The sequence below is a fragment of the Bombus pyrosoma genome, linkage group LG10 (genome assembly GCF_014825855.1).
Source record: "Bombus pyrosoma isolate SC7728 linkage group LG10, ASM1482585v1, whole genome shotgun sequence".
Classification (NCBI taxonomy): Eukaryota; Metazoa; Arthropoda; class Insecta; order Hymenoptera; family Apidae; genus Bombus; species Bombus pyrosoma.
The window spans coordinates 3,652,087-3,667,462 of NC_057779.1; the positions used below are offsets into that span (position 1 = coordinate 3,652,087).

The following is a 15,376-nucleotide window of genomic DNA, read 5'->3' on the forward strand; positions in this document are numbered from 1 at the left end:
TTATCATTCCAAGTATCTACCATAATGTTCCAAGCTCAGAGAGCAGAGAGTTTAAAAAAAGATTTCGAATGCCAAGTGACTTGTTTTACCAAGAATCACAATGACTAACTTCTATTCGATTAGCTGCAAATCCGAGGGAAAACACGATTAGGATAAAAGGTTCTACGGCAAAACTTTTCACCTAATTCGATATTCCGCGTAGCTCGCGACAATCGACAAATCTTACAAATCTCGAAAGAAAACTCCGAGCAGGAAATGGGCGTTTCGAAGCTTTATTTTCGAAGAGAAACTTTTTCCAAGAGAAACACGACGATTCTCTCATAATACCATACAGAAACAACACGTGAAATCCCGGACGTCTATGAACGTGGCGCGGAATAGCTCTGCTCGCAAGTCGATTCCGCGTTTAAATTCAAGACGCGTGCGAGAATCGCGAGGCTTTGACTCTCGAATCCCTCGTTTCGAATCGCTCGCGAATCGGATTAGCTCCGAAGCACGACCGTGCCGATTCTTTCCTCGTGACTTCTTCGATCTGTTTGTCAATCCTGAACTGCCGTGATCTCCACTGTGTTTCCATCGGGTGACATGTAGAATCAAGAATGAAAACCGTAGAAAACATAGGTTTTCTCGTCGAATATATCCACAGTTATCTGCACAGCAGACTGAGCATTCTAACGAAAAGCTGATACGTGTCATATTGTAGAAACTTTAATCGTAGATTGTGCATTATAGGAAGTTTAACTGTAGACAGAATTTTAAACGACCTTCTTGGAAATCTGAAAGTAGATTTTATTAGAAATAAAGAGCAGTGAAATAAAATGCATAAATGTTGCTCGTGTGTAAATGGAAAATTATTGAAGAAGAAGAATAAGTTAGTTTATTGTACTTTTGCAGAAATACAAAAGTGCAAATGTAACAGGGATGTAAAAAAATTTCTATGATTTAGAAGAAGATAGTTTAGACACTTTATCAAGTGCAAGTAAAAATTGCAAAATAGATACAATCTAAATTTCTCGATTTTCAAAACCCCATTACGTAAATAAACGTAAAACGAAACGGGTAAGACATTGTTAGCACAGAAAATAATCAAACATGTTGTACCTTCGCTAGTATTGATACGAGTTATTTCCAAGATATATAGAAGATATTGACAAATATATGAAACAAAAGGAAGACTATATTCAGGTCATGTATCAAAGGGTAAGGTTTAATTTAAAAAATTCCTCCAAGTGTCATATAATCGAAATGTTCGTGAAAGAAATGGAACAACAAAGAGCATGAAGGAATTTCCCCGTTTCTCGGCGTGGTTCTTCGTAACAGAGGGATGCCAAATCAAAAAGGTCCCCAAAAATTATGAAGTTGTTTTCCCAGGACGAACCAGCGGAGCGAGCTTTTCAGGCTCGAGGGAAACAGACCGGACGAAGGGCGGGGTTGGCACACGTCGGACCGAATTTACGAGGCGAATACGACTTCTTTGGAACACGCCCCAGGGGTAAATTATTTCTCCTCCAGGCCACTATTGTCTCCTGATGTTGCTCTCACAGCTATATACGATACCAGTTTGAATGTCTCCAAGAAGAATATCTTCTAGCCGTTTCTGGACGGCAAAGAGCCTCCCATTTTTCCATTTAATTAAATTATTGTACGGTATTTTATCAATAGGGAGTTAAAGAGTTCGAATGTTTTACGATTTTCAAACGATTTCAGAGTAAATGCGATGAAAAGATGGTGAATATTTAAGCAAATTTGTATTCTTCTAAATGCGAAGAAACGTAAATAGGGGTAGGAGGTTTCGTTTGTTAAAAATTATAACGACGACTTTATCTTGGATTCTTTGTACGTCTTTAGATAATATGTACATTTCCTGTCTTTTTGCCTGCAAGATTGTAATATTCGTTTGCAGATATTCGCACTATTCCACTTTGAGTCTGTGCATTCTACATATTTTTTACGCTTTGAAATGTCGTATAAACGGCGGAAACTAGAACTCTGTCCTCATGTCGTTCTATTTTTTAAATACTTTACCGAATATGAAATAAAACGTGCGAAGAATACAGAATATTTCACCTACTGAAAATTATCACGAGTGCTTTGAATATTTTATGTTTTAGCGCGTCATTTATGTATTTTGTCGATTTCAGCAATTTTAAGTCTCCCATAAATGCGTAAACATCGGCAGTTTAACGAAAAATAGGACTCTGTCGTCGCACCGTTCTAGTTTTACACAGCGTGATGGAACAAAAGCAAAATTCTTCCCTCGTAATTCAGTTTTTTAATATTTTACGATAACGTGAGGTAAAATAAAACGTTTAACGAACTCGAAATGTTTGGAAATTATCGCTGAATGAATTTCACCGTTCCAGTTATCGAAAAAGAACGGTGAAACTTGGACAAAGTGCTTGTCGATTCAACCAGATCCTGGGCAACGTTTTATGTAGAACGTATTAATGAATTTTGATCGGAAAGTGGGAAAAATTAGCACCGTCATTTGCTAGAGAAGCGACTGTTAATTTATGTCGAACATATTAATTTGCATGATTAAATATTTACATGTAATAACGCGAATAATTCGCCAGAATAGCACGGAAGGTTAAAATACGAAACTCGGTGAAACGTAACAGATAAGAGCGTCGTCTTGATTGACTCCCGCGTTTAATTGAAACATCTTCGTTCAAGAGTTTATTACGAGACAGCAGTTCCTTTATTTTTTATCTTTCGTTTTAATTTGCCAAGACGGAAACTCGGCCGCTGTACGCTCGCAGTTGTATCAATCAATAGTGCGTTCAATTATCACGATAATTTCAGGTAATGTTTAAAATAATGCAGGATTCAGTGAATAATGAGGCTGGTCTTAATAATTTACATCACGGCGCGCATTATTTGCATCGTAAATATGTAAAAAAATTTCCATATCCGGATGGCGTAGATATAGAACGTACAAATTATGGAATATCATTAAGAGCTCCGACGAATAAATTCAATTAAGCATGTTTGTACCACATTTTACGAAAACCGAAATAAATTAAACGAATTTCGCCAAGATTAAACTCGTGCAGTCGATCAAACGCTTGGAATCGCTGCGCGTTTCACAAAATACAAGAACTGAAAAGAACATTAATTCCAAGTCTTATTGCCTCATTACGTTATAAAGATGCATAGTATCATCGTTAAATCAAAGTAGTCAAAGTATAAAAAATATCTATTGACATGTTTGTAGCACTAGTTTCATATTAATGTTATTCAAATATTTCAAATCAGCACTACTCCCCATAATCATTGGTACCATCGAAGCAATCTCCTTCTATAAGTTCAAGTACGTCAAAGAATTCAAAGTAGGAAAAGAATTACTTCACACTTGTCTATTACTTTTCTACCATGCTGATCATGTTACGTATGTAGATCAAAATTTTTTGGGACCCATATAACGCAATAACCACAAGAACCAAAGAAACTTTCCTCCATCCCCAAACCATCTCCAAATTACCAATCATCCTCTACGCCCTCGAGCAAACTCCAAGGGGTGAAAGCAATTATTTCACTCAGCTTCTCGACCAGTAGAGACCGCGGAAGGACATAATCTTCGTTGACGAGCGTGCTTGACCGATCCTCGCGCGCAACACGAACTTCGAAACACTCGTAATTGCAGCGAATCGTCTTTTTTTCGGTGCAGGGGGAGGGTTAAGCCAATCGATCGATACCTTTGTTGAAATCTCCCTTTCTCTCACCGGCAGAGGATACTTTCGCGTTTCAAGCATACGGTCGGCAATTGCCTCGCGCGGCAATTGCTGGCCAAGAACAAAAGAGCCACGTCGGAGTTCGTTATGACAGTTCGTTAGCTCGGCAAATTGCCGGGCCGTCGTTAATGGGCGGTTGCCAATTATCGAACCGATTACTACGCTGAATTATCCGGCATTCACTCATTAGTTAACTGCAATTTTCTGCCGTGACACGCGAACACGCGCAACCGTAAACTGTTGATAGTCAACCAGTGCCTATCCAGCGTGTTGGTCCGAAATTACGCCGAGTTTCACAAGGTTGTTATAAAACTGTTGCTCGAAACATTCAACCGGGGACTTCAGCTACCGCCGGACAAAACGCTTGGGACGTTTGTTGTGGGCAGATAAGGTTAAGGAATTAACTGCGGAGGATGGAAGTCGCATGGCCATTCAATGCGACTGAAATTTTTCCTTCTTAAACCTGCTGTGCTTTTTGAGACGTTCTCGACCGAATCGTAGTTTTGTATCGTTAAACAATTTCTGAAACATTGACGCGCGTTATCTTCCGTCAGAATTTCATGTTAAAGATTTTTCTAAGATATTAAGAATCTTCCTTTTTGATCGAAACTAAAGCGAGTCAGGGACATAAGGAGTTCGAAGACTGCGACAGGATAATACGTCGAATGCTGATGACCCCAACGTGGCGTCCGCATTTAATCAACAAATCAAACCATCCGCATTTAACGTGTTAACGCGATTGAGCAGAAAAAGTAAAAGTGTTTGAAAGGTTGTAATACGAAGATATAGCCATGAAGCGTTTAATGGCGAGATTATTGGTTAATTAGAAGCGTGGAAGAATGACTCGCGGCAGGAGGCTGTAATTAAAGTATCTGGGTAAAGTAGTCGATTGACTTCTGCGATTAAGTGTAATCCATTTGATGGACAATAAGTTTATTTTACAAAGTTGCTACACTTGTTGCGGCAACTTGTTATTTTGTATCGCATTTGTGAAATTGTTTAAGTCGTGAATAAAAATTCCTGTCAGAATTCTTGCGCGTTATTGCACGTTATGTATACGAATTCTTATGCGTTCGAAATAGTTTTCCGTTTCAGTTTTCCATACAGTCTCGCGTAACCAATAAATTTAAAAAGCCTCGTCGCATTCTTGGCGAAACACCTCGGAATATCCTGCACGATCGACGGGGCTCATCGGTTTATTTCGACGATAAAGTCGTTTTATCGGACGAGCAGACCGAATAAAAAGCAGGCGTGCTCGAATAAAAATTCTGATATTCCATCGGTATTCGTGTGGATGAACGGTTCGATGGACCCCGGTTCGAACGTTATTAAAAATCGAGAAAAAAAGCCACGAGGTAAAATGAACGAGACAAAGAAAAAAGCATAAAACACGGGGAATATGAACGAGAACGGGAAAGAGGAATAGAGAGAGAGAGAGAGAGAGAACGAGAGAGGGAGAGCACGAAAGAAAGAAAGAAAAAGTGAGAAGAGGCGGGATGCCCGTAGCAAAAATGTAAAGGTACATTATACGTGTAATTGCTTTATTATTCTCGAAACGTTTCAGATGCCGCGTAAATGGGATTTCGATAAAAGTGTCCCTGTTTTATCGTTTAACAATAACGACTCGAGTCTGGTTACGTCGCTTCTTTTTCCATCGATATTCCATTTTTTCTCCCTCGTATTTATTACCCTTGTCCTTGTTTTAAATAACCGATAGCAAGCATCGAGGCGGATTGAAATTGTCGTAACGAGTATCGGCCAGGCCTATCCTCCATGAATCGACAGCCGTGTCTAAATATTCTCTGGCCAAATGGTTTATTGCTGGTAAACGGAAGAGACTCGGCCAGAAAGGGTGGCAAAGAGCAGGGTGAAACGCAAACACAGGGACGAAGGAGACGTTTATTCCGTTTCGAGGGACGCGTTAACTCCGCGGCGATCCTTGGTTTGTTGCATAATCTCACGAAGGGAATCAGAAGGAACGGTGGAAGAAGTTTAAGGCAGGGATTCCAGTCTCGTCACTCTTGATCCTCCAGAGGCCGGAACCTCCGGGAATCGTTGACACGAGGATATTGCGCGTAAAAGCTTGGCGAATTCTTTTCCACCGACTCGCCTGGAACTTTCCTATTGCAGTTAAATGAATTCTTCTTGTCTTGCTCGGCGTTTATATATTATTCACTTATATATATTTTTCCACCCTTAAATTCTTCGTAAATGTATAAACATTCGCAATTATCGTAATGGTAATCGACAATTTATTATTAACGTCTGCACGATCTTGGCGATTTATGTTTTAAAACTTTGACGAAGTGTCGCATATTTTGTTGTAATCCTACAGTTCGATGCTAGGAAACGACATATATTTTACAGATGTAAAATTCGATCGGTATTTGAATTTATTATATAGTTGTATTTAAATTGACCAACTGGAAAACGAATAATTACATTAAATACAATGAAATCAAATAGGTATTAAAAAAATTGGTACGGCGAATACCAAGTTATCGTTTCATCTTTTCATGGTCGCTGTTTTTATTAATTTTTATATTTGTATTCCACTGATATATAGAGAGAAGTGATGCATAACGTGTTTTTTGATTGGAGCATATCATGTTTTTTGATTGGTCTGTATGTGAGGCTATAGATTACTTTTTGAGTGCAACGGTTCTCGAATTGTATAGGTGGAATTTTTGTAACGAATTTTGCTCTATTTCCCGTTCTATCTTTCGTGTTTTTGAAAATAGTATAGGAAATCGGTTTATTCATGCTAGAGTCCCGAGTTTAATAAAGTCCAACAAATATGACAACCAAATATTATCTTTGGACAAATAGTGATAAAACGTTTAACTGTAATTAAATATAAAAAAAATAATATACAATTGCTGATATAATAAATATAATAAATTATATAGATAGACACAACTAGGAAGATAAAGGAAAAAATTGAGAAAATAGGAGACATTCGATATTTTAACAAAACCATTTAATACTACAAGAGAAAGTGTACACACTGATATAAGATATGTTTTTACAATATTATACAAGTAAAAAGATACGAATTAACGTGAAACGAAATATGATTTCAGATACAAACTGGAAGTGGCTGGCAAGTCTCTACCCGTGTTGACAAACCTGGACAAAGGTCGATACGGGGTTCTGATCTTCGAGAACCTGAACAAGTACCTGCAGATGGATAAGTGGAATCGCGAATTGCTAGACAAATATTGCAGAGAGTACTCGGTTGGCATCGTGGGTTTCGCGCCGTCCGGCGAGGAAAGTCTCGTCGGCGCACAGCTGAAGGGATTTCCTCTGTTTGTGCACACTAATCTCAGACTGAAGGTTCGTTCGAAAAATAGATTAAATATCAAACGGAACTAAAGAAATGTAGATAACTGGAACCAAAGATATTGCCATTTTAACCATTGTCTCTTTCGTGTCATTCCTCATACTCTTCAGCAAGTTATATTAAATTGTCCGAAAAGTTTCTTTCGTTTTACGAGGAAATAATAGACGCACACCTTTCTTTGTTTTATGTTATTTTGTCGAACTGCGTACGATCCATTTTGTTCTGTTGAGATAAACACCGCGACATTTCACAGACTTGGTTTAACGTTTGTATGAAGGTGCACTGTTGTAAAAAACACGTTTGCGTTTTGAGACAACCTAATAGTTTGAGCAAGTAACAAGCGGAAGTAAGCTCTCTATATGGCAACTGACTAAAGACAGTTCTACAATTTGCCCAATATTTCTAATTTCTCTCGCTTATCATTTTATACTTTCATTTTTACGATTTTTAAAGCCACAATACTACGCGTCTAAATACATTCACGCGTCACGATTTACGACAAGGAAAAACTACGATTTCCCAAAAAGCGTAAAAACCTGCTCCGAACGGTGAAAGAAGATTCGAAAGGATTCTCTCGATCGATCTTACGATCACGTCCGGCGGAAGCAATTCTCTAAAATGAAACGTGTCCACAGAGGCCACGAAGTGTCGGTAGTTTTTATTGGCCGGCGGAAAATAAATTTTGTCGCGATAACGTTTTTGAGCTGGGATGGTTGTTGGACAAGACGAGAGGAAACCTGATCGCGTGGCGAGCTCGGATTGGCAATCTCCGTTGCCGTGACGAAACGGCTGCAAGTTTATTTCGTAGAAAAATGGCTACGCCGGCAGGAAGCTTCGTAAGAAAGGCCGTCGAAACGTTGTAATAAAAGCATCAATACCTGGAAACTGGAAACGCTATTTGCCGGCAGCAATACGACAAACGCCGCTTTGACGGCTCGCGGGAAAAGGTTTCCACGGTGAATCAATTTGCATGCGGCGTGAAATCGCGCGTGTCTGCATGTTGCGATTACTGCCGGTAATATCCTACGATTTGCTCCTTTCTTTCAGCGTTCCAGCGACACGCGATTTACTTGAATCGCACGTACATTTCTGTCCTTGTTTCTCTTAGCTTTCGAAAGGTAACGGCGAAGTAGTATTGGCTTAGCGAACATGGAATTTCGTTCCTTCGAAGCTTAAATGAACCGATTTTATGAATCGATGTTACCGATTAAATCAAATCCTCTGTTTAAAAATTAAATCGTCGATTATCAACTATATTAAAGAAGAAGAACAACACGAAGCGAGATAAATGTGAGATAAACGCGCAGAATAAGTTCGTCGACCGATTCGGTATATTTCTAACGTAAAGTTAAATCGTTTGCAACTTGAGAAGTAAACCTCAGACATTTGTACACGTGTTTGTGATACTTGTAACGTCCTGTGTATTGAACGTTAGAAAGACATTTCTGATAAAAGTATGAAAATCGTAGCTTGGAAATTTGACGAAATGATATATGTTGAGTTTCACGAGACACACACGAGTGGTTCCTTAAAGATACAAAATATCTTTCCAGAAGATCAGTGTCGTTTGACGTACAGTAAAGTAGACTATAGTATCGATCTTCTATCATAAGAGTCTATGTAACTTAGAAATTTTCCAACGACTTTAATGATGCATGGTCTCCTATACGTAGGAAATATGCTTCCAAAATATGCGTCCGAAAAGTCGACGCAGTACGGATTATGCCACGGCTGTCTGATACTTACTCATTCTACCTACAGCAACCTCGATATTAGCTTCCATATTTCACCTACACTGTAATCTTTCAGTATTAGTTTGTGATTAAGTCTCGTGTGCTCCATTTATAAACTTATTGTCATTGTTATCCTATTTGTATCCATTTTGTATCTCAACGTGATCGACCAAAAACGGAAGTAGAATATTTTCTCTTTAAACAAACGGAACAATTCTTGGTACGCAAATAGTATACATAACAGACTCGAGACGGAAATAGCAATATTTTCGATTTTTACTCTCTCGTAAAGCTACGGGAAAGCGAAAAAAGGATCAGGAAACGACTCACGTATTGTCGACAAGCATTCGAACAACAGACAAAATGAGATCGGTCTTTCCTCCCTCAGGATGCACAGTTGAACGCGGCGTCCCCTATCCTGCGATTAACCAGATCCGGAGAAACAGCCTGGGGACCACTTCCTGGCGGTGACTGGACCATTTTTCAGGCCAATCACAGCACCTACGAGCCGCTGGCTTGGGCGCATCGGGACAGCCTCGACTACCCGGCCAATAAAAGTCCTCTAGCGACTGTCATTCAGGTGAGACACACGATCCACAACATGCTTTTCTATCCATCGCGTTCTTCCGCGTTTCGACTCATTCTACTCGTGTAGACCGAGATTAATTACAAGTGGAACGTGGGAAGATTACGGAATAACTAACGTTTCGTAAACTCGATGATATCGCAGAGAATCGTTGGAATTTTCAAACGACAACGCGATTAAAGCGGTTTGTGTTTCAATTGTCGAGTCGTTCAGTTATTTCGTGCATGTGAATTCACCTAAGCAAAGATTCTTCTGTATAATTTGCGATTCACTATGAATTAAGTAGAACTACGAGCGTGAAACAAATCACGTAATTTGTCCATCTTCCACTTCCTTTAAAATAATGTGAACAAAGAAAAGTCGATACGCGAGGAACGAATCCTAGCGAAGATTACTCGTACGTAGTATATTTCATTAAAAATCCTCCATTCCCTGACGACTTCCATTTTTCAGCTCTCAGGAAAATTGTATTATTTGCAGAATAACGTAATATTAAATTTTAATTCTGTATTAACCGGCATTCATTTTCACTGTATTCAATCCTTGCAAAGGTTAAGAAGGTTTCCACGTTCGCCTTCAACTTAAATTACACGAATTAAGAGCCAAAATTAAAAACACCATGGAACGCAAGAAACGTCTTTCAGCGCGATCACGAAGAATATAAGGGGTGCAGTGGAATCTCTAACTCGTATCGATCGGCGCTAACTTGCTTTTCCTAATTAGCAAATTAATTAACGTGCCTCCTGTTTATCGCTTTTCTTCTCGCAGTTAGCAAAGCTCTCTTCGCCCTCATCCCGTAAATTCATCAGAATCTGGGCCGCTTTGTCCGACCTTGAGTCTCTAACATAATTGCAAAGAATATTAATTACAACCTACAAAAGAGGTATATCCCAGTCTTTCTCAGTCGGTCAGGAAAAATATACGTGCGTCAGGATTCTTTCCAACCCCGAGCTATTTTACGGGGTGGCAAGGGGTTAACGTTGATCTTTTGTAGAAGCCGTGACCCGATGCCGAGTTTCGTAACGTCAGACAAAATTCAAACAGAAAAAATCCGCTTCTTACTCGGATTATTAATTAATACCTGCATTGTTAACGTACAAAGTAATGGCGGAATGCGAATTTCGTTTAATTAAAGGCGATTGTGCGTCCCGTTGTTCTGTCCATACACCTCGCTCTTTGTTCCACTGTTTGCCTGGTCATACTTTTCGTTAACGAACGCTTTCTTTCGAAACTTTCTTTCCACATAATATTGGTTGCATGAAATCTCTGTAGTGTAACGTCTCAAATGAGATAATAATTCTTGTACATTTTGATAATTTCATAATGTTATTTCACGTTTACTTGAATTAATAAAATACTAATAATATTTTTTAAACATTCAACAAAGTGGCAAAGACATACAAATACGTATTTAATAACGAAACCAAATAAAGCTACAGAAACTATAAAATATTTTTATTTTATATTAAACTTGAAAATTGTTCCTTTATGAGACATAGAAAACGTGACGTGTTCTCCTGAGGTCTACGTTTAATGTACCTTTAATTAACACCTTTCGTCCAACATCGAGGCTTTTTCCTAATTCCCTTTGACGCGGAAATGGAAACAGCTGCCTCCGATCTCCGATTCGCTCTGTCGAATGTTGTCAGAATCTATACCACGTGGTCTGAACGCGGTAAACGTTGCGGAGATGAGAACACGATACTGGAATCCGTTGCTATTGACCTCCGTGCGTTGGTCAGTTTGCTCGGGACCAAGTAGAGGATGGAATGACTAAACTGGTCGATAACAACGTTTGGTTTCACGAAACTCCTACCTGACTATCGTCGCTAGATAATACTTTTGAATGTGAAGAGAATCTAGACAATATAGGGAATTTGAAATCACAAGAACAATTGTAGTGGCATACACAATTTAATTTTGATAAATTAAATTCTTCAGGGTTGAGTTGATGCACATTGAAAGAAGATAATGCAGATCGTCCAATTCTTGATAACTAATCAGTGTAAAAGTACAAAAGGAAAAGAAAATAACAGACAGAGGAACATGTGCAGGAATATGATGAACTTTGGAAAATATTTTGACATGTGTGAGAAAAATAATTGAAACATATAACGCTATTATTATATCTTCGTATCTTTGTATGGTGTAATCTTTTCAATTCATTAATATTAAACAAATATTAGACCTACAAATGCACATTTCCATGGAAATGAAATTTCCATAAAAAATAACACCTAAGAAAAGAAATCTGTTAATAGAGGAGAATAAGAGTATTCGAATTAATAATTCCAGAGCCGACTTTTCATTTTAATCCCTCTTTTAATATAGAAATCGTTGGAGCTTAAAACGCAAACGGCAAATATAATAATGTTAGGATAATAACGGAATGAGACGTGCAAACGGAAATCTCGAATTAAATCAAATATTAAGTTATACGGTAGAATTGTTGGGATATTAATGGAAATTTCAGAACTACCCCGCCTCCAGGCCACCCTTTCAGACTTCGTCGCGACTCTCATTTTCTTGAGAAATGTTAGTCCGCGGAAACGAAAACAAATGTGAAGTCGCGTGCACGCCACCCCAGTTTCATCCTACAAACCGGAGCCTTGAATCTCTTCTGCGAAAATGAAGATGGAAGAGTGCAGGTACAAAGGTGAGGAGGTGGTGTCGAGTATGAAGAGAAGTACCGGGCTCGATGTAACACAGATAAGAAGCGAAGAGAGCAAATGAGAGTACCAAGGAGAGAATAACGCCGCTCAGATGAGAGAAGGAGGTGAATATACGAGAATAAATGTAATAAGGCAGACAGGAATCTAGAAGGGAAAAATAATAAGAGTTTCTTAGAACAAAAGCGAAAAAAGAGTAGAAAACTTTAGCAATATACAAGAAGAGCGAGTTGTAAAACTAAAATTGTAGGGAACTGTAAAGAAATAAGAAAGTTAATAAGAAGTGGGATAAAATAGGAATAAATTATAGAAATGAAGGGAAGAGGGTCAAAGGAGTAACCAAGCAACGACGAAGCAAGAATAATGTGAAATAATGCAAGTTACACGAAGCTGAAGGTACAATAATAAAATAATAAAATATTGGTAGGAATGGAAACAAGAAGGATAAGACGCATGTCACAGGAAAAATATTAGCAAGAAGGAGCAAGTTTTAACGCTAAAATTATTATAAACGTTGAATGGAACCATCGGAACAATGACAGAGAGTACGAAACTAAGGAATAAGGAACTGTAAAAAAATGAGAACATCAATGAAAAGAAGGACCAAGACCAGAAACGGACCAAGGACCAAGAAACGACCAGAAAGCTATGACGTGAAATAGTGAAAATTAGACAAAGCTGAGAGTAAAATACAAAAATATCGGTAGAATGTGAGTAAGAATGGAAACGAAAAAGGAGAGACGCATGACGGAGGAAGAATATTAAAAAGAAGAAAAATTTAGAGTTTATACGAGCTGAGAGGAAGTTTGTAAAAATACAAAGGAAAAAATTAAGGAAACGAAAGAGGACTATCACAAAGACGAAGCAGAGTGCAAGCGGGCCCGAGACAATTCGTAAAGCTGTTTCATCAGCCGTTTTACATTCGTGTCGGAATTCGCGATTGCAAGATTCCACGGCGCTGTAAAGGCTCGGCCGGAAGCAAGCGCGCACCGGATGAAAGCACCGGTGATGTATAGAACGCGAAAATGTAGACGCGAAGAAGACAGCGGATCTTCTTCAACGCGAAGAAACCCCACGCCATGCAAACAGGAAATATTCGTCTAATATAACAAACGGTCTAGACGTGATATCATCTGCTTCTGCCCGAGCACCTCGTAGTCGTGCATGGATCTGCTTCGTCTTGCGTCAACTTTGCATGATTTTTCATTACGTCATCGTTCTTCTAATCTCAACTGTATCACTTGCAGGATGTAATTGAAATTTCTTAATTATTAATATGTATATCTTTGATCATTCTAATTGATTCTCAGCTCGTATTTATTATAATTAATGGCAAATAACGTAGTACGATAACAGGGTAGTCTTAGCATTAGTGTAGGAATATCTTCTTTACATCGTTCAAAATTTAGGTATTAAATAACCTGAAGTGTGGTAACTCCTCGGACATCAAACTAGTTTCACAACCTTCCACAACAACCTTTATGTACACGAATTTCAAATTATTGCATATTAACTTGGAACATCAATTTTATCGTGTGATAATCTTTTATTACGCGTTAAACACCGTTATTTCGAGATGAAATTATATTTTGTGAAAAACAAACGAGTGTCCAGATAATTTAAAAATAGTTTAAGGTAAACCCCCTGTCTATCTTCCAACGTCTATGTATTTATATGTACTTTTCGGACAATTTTAGTTTCGTTAATGATCGATTAAGTATATTCGACAAAAAGTATCTATAGTATGCAATTATCTACATCGCAAGGTTACAATCGTGCTTCTATATGTGGCAGGTAACACCGTGGCACTTGCGTGCCACTTGAGCACTTAGATTTAGGGATCGTGCAACCCTAGTAGTGGGCGGATGTAAGTAGATTTAGGGACTGGAACAGCCGTAGAAATACTCCCTGCGGAGGTAAATTTAGAACCTTTACAACCATAGAAATTCTGCGCTCAGAAAGCATGCTGACAATCGTCAAAAAGTAACGTGAAGCCATTGTTACTTACGAAGGTTATCGACGGTCATAAGAGTGAAAGATTTTGAGTTATTTTCTGAAAATATATGCGGTCACGATTAAATAATGGCTTCGCGACGATAGAAATTAAGACTAGGCCAGCTGAAATACGGTAACATACACGAATGATTTATGTGTTTCGACAGTGTCACCCAATTGCTCTGTCTACACAAAATTCTCGGGTATTACAAAGTCGGCGTGTAATGAAGCGGTTTACGACACAGGATGGCAGTGTTCTGCTAAGTTCTTCCGGCGACGATAATAAATCTTTCCTATCGTCGACTTGTATCTTCCTCCTAAACAACAATGAATTTCTTGTAGATATACGACGACAAAGAGTTTCTTAAGAGGAAGGTGATCCTATTCTTTATCCAATTGTCGTAGTTGTCCTTCCTGTTTTGCGAACAATCGAGTTCAATGTTCTAACAGTAGAAACTAACAATAACACATTTTACACTGCGTTTTCGTGAACATGAAACTTACTCGGCCGTCCACGAAAGTTTATATATTTTTATTTATAACTATACTATACAAGAAATAAATACAATTGAAAACGAAGATGTATCTTCGTATAATTATTATACGAATTGTTCTACGTCAAATGGTAATATAGAAAAGGTATCTTTTTTGTGACCAGCGCGAGACGTGTTAAGGGAAAAAATATTCATTAAGGTAGGTTCTAACGAGTTTTTAGAAACGCGATATGATTTATTAGGCAGGTAGCTAGAAGAAAATAATAGATCGTCGAGTTGATCGCTTTTAGCGATTTTTGTATCGCAAGGAAGTTTGGAAATAACCTAGCATTATATATTTTAATTATTTTTAAAAGTCCGTAGATTATGATAAAGTTTCCCTAATATATTAACAATCATTCACTTATAAAGTACTCATTGAATAAAATTTGAAGAAACATTGAAAAACCACTGTTAACTTCTTAAAGTTTAGTCTTCCTTGAATTCAAGTTAAGTGCCGATGAATATCACTGTGAATAAATATTCCCGAGTATATGAACATTTTTCACGAGTAGTTAACTTTGACACTAATGTACTTATAATTTTTCTAGAAAAGAATAAAAGTTAATGATCATCCTCTAACCTCAATCAACTCGTCTGTGAAAGAGATCAACTTATCTAAGTAAAAAATTTTCTTCACGATTCTCAAAGAAATTTTAATTACAGTATGTATTGATGTTTCATTGAATGAACATTTGTTTGTTGATCCACGAAATGTATCCTCGTATTGTATACTTACACATCTCTATGCGCGTGTCCGCCATCGATTCAAGATATTCCCTA

General features: G+C 38.1%; 1 protein-coding gene across 4 annotated transcripts in view; it reads left to right on the forward strand.

The window, feature by feature from the left end:
- Positions 1-15,376, forward strand: part of LOC122572116 (bifunctional heparan sulfate N-deacetylase/N-sulfotransferase) — a 367,071-nt gene that overhangs the window by 341,869 nt on the left and 9,826 nt on the right. For all 4 annotated transcript variants that reach the window (XM_043736715.1, XM_043736714.1, XM_043736716.1 and 1 more), the window contains 2 exons: positions 6,818-7,070; positions 9,199-9,390. In XM_043736715.1, the coding sequence (XP_043592650.1) occupies positions 6,818-7,070; positions 9,199-9,390 (445 nt within the window). The remainder of the gene's footprint in view (positions 1-6,817; positions 7,071-9,198; positions 9,391-15,376) is intronic.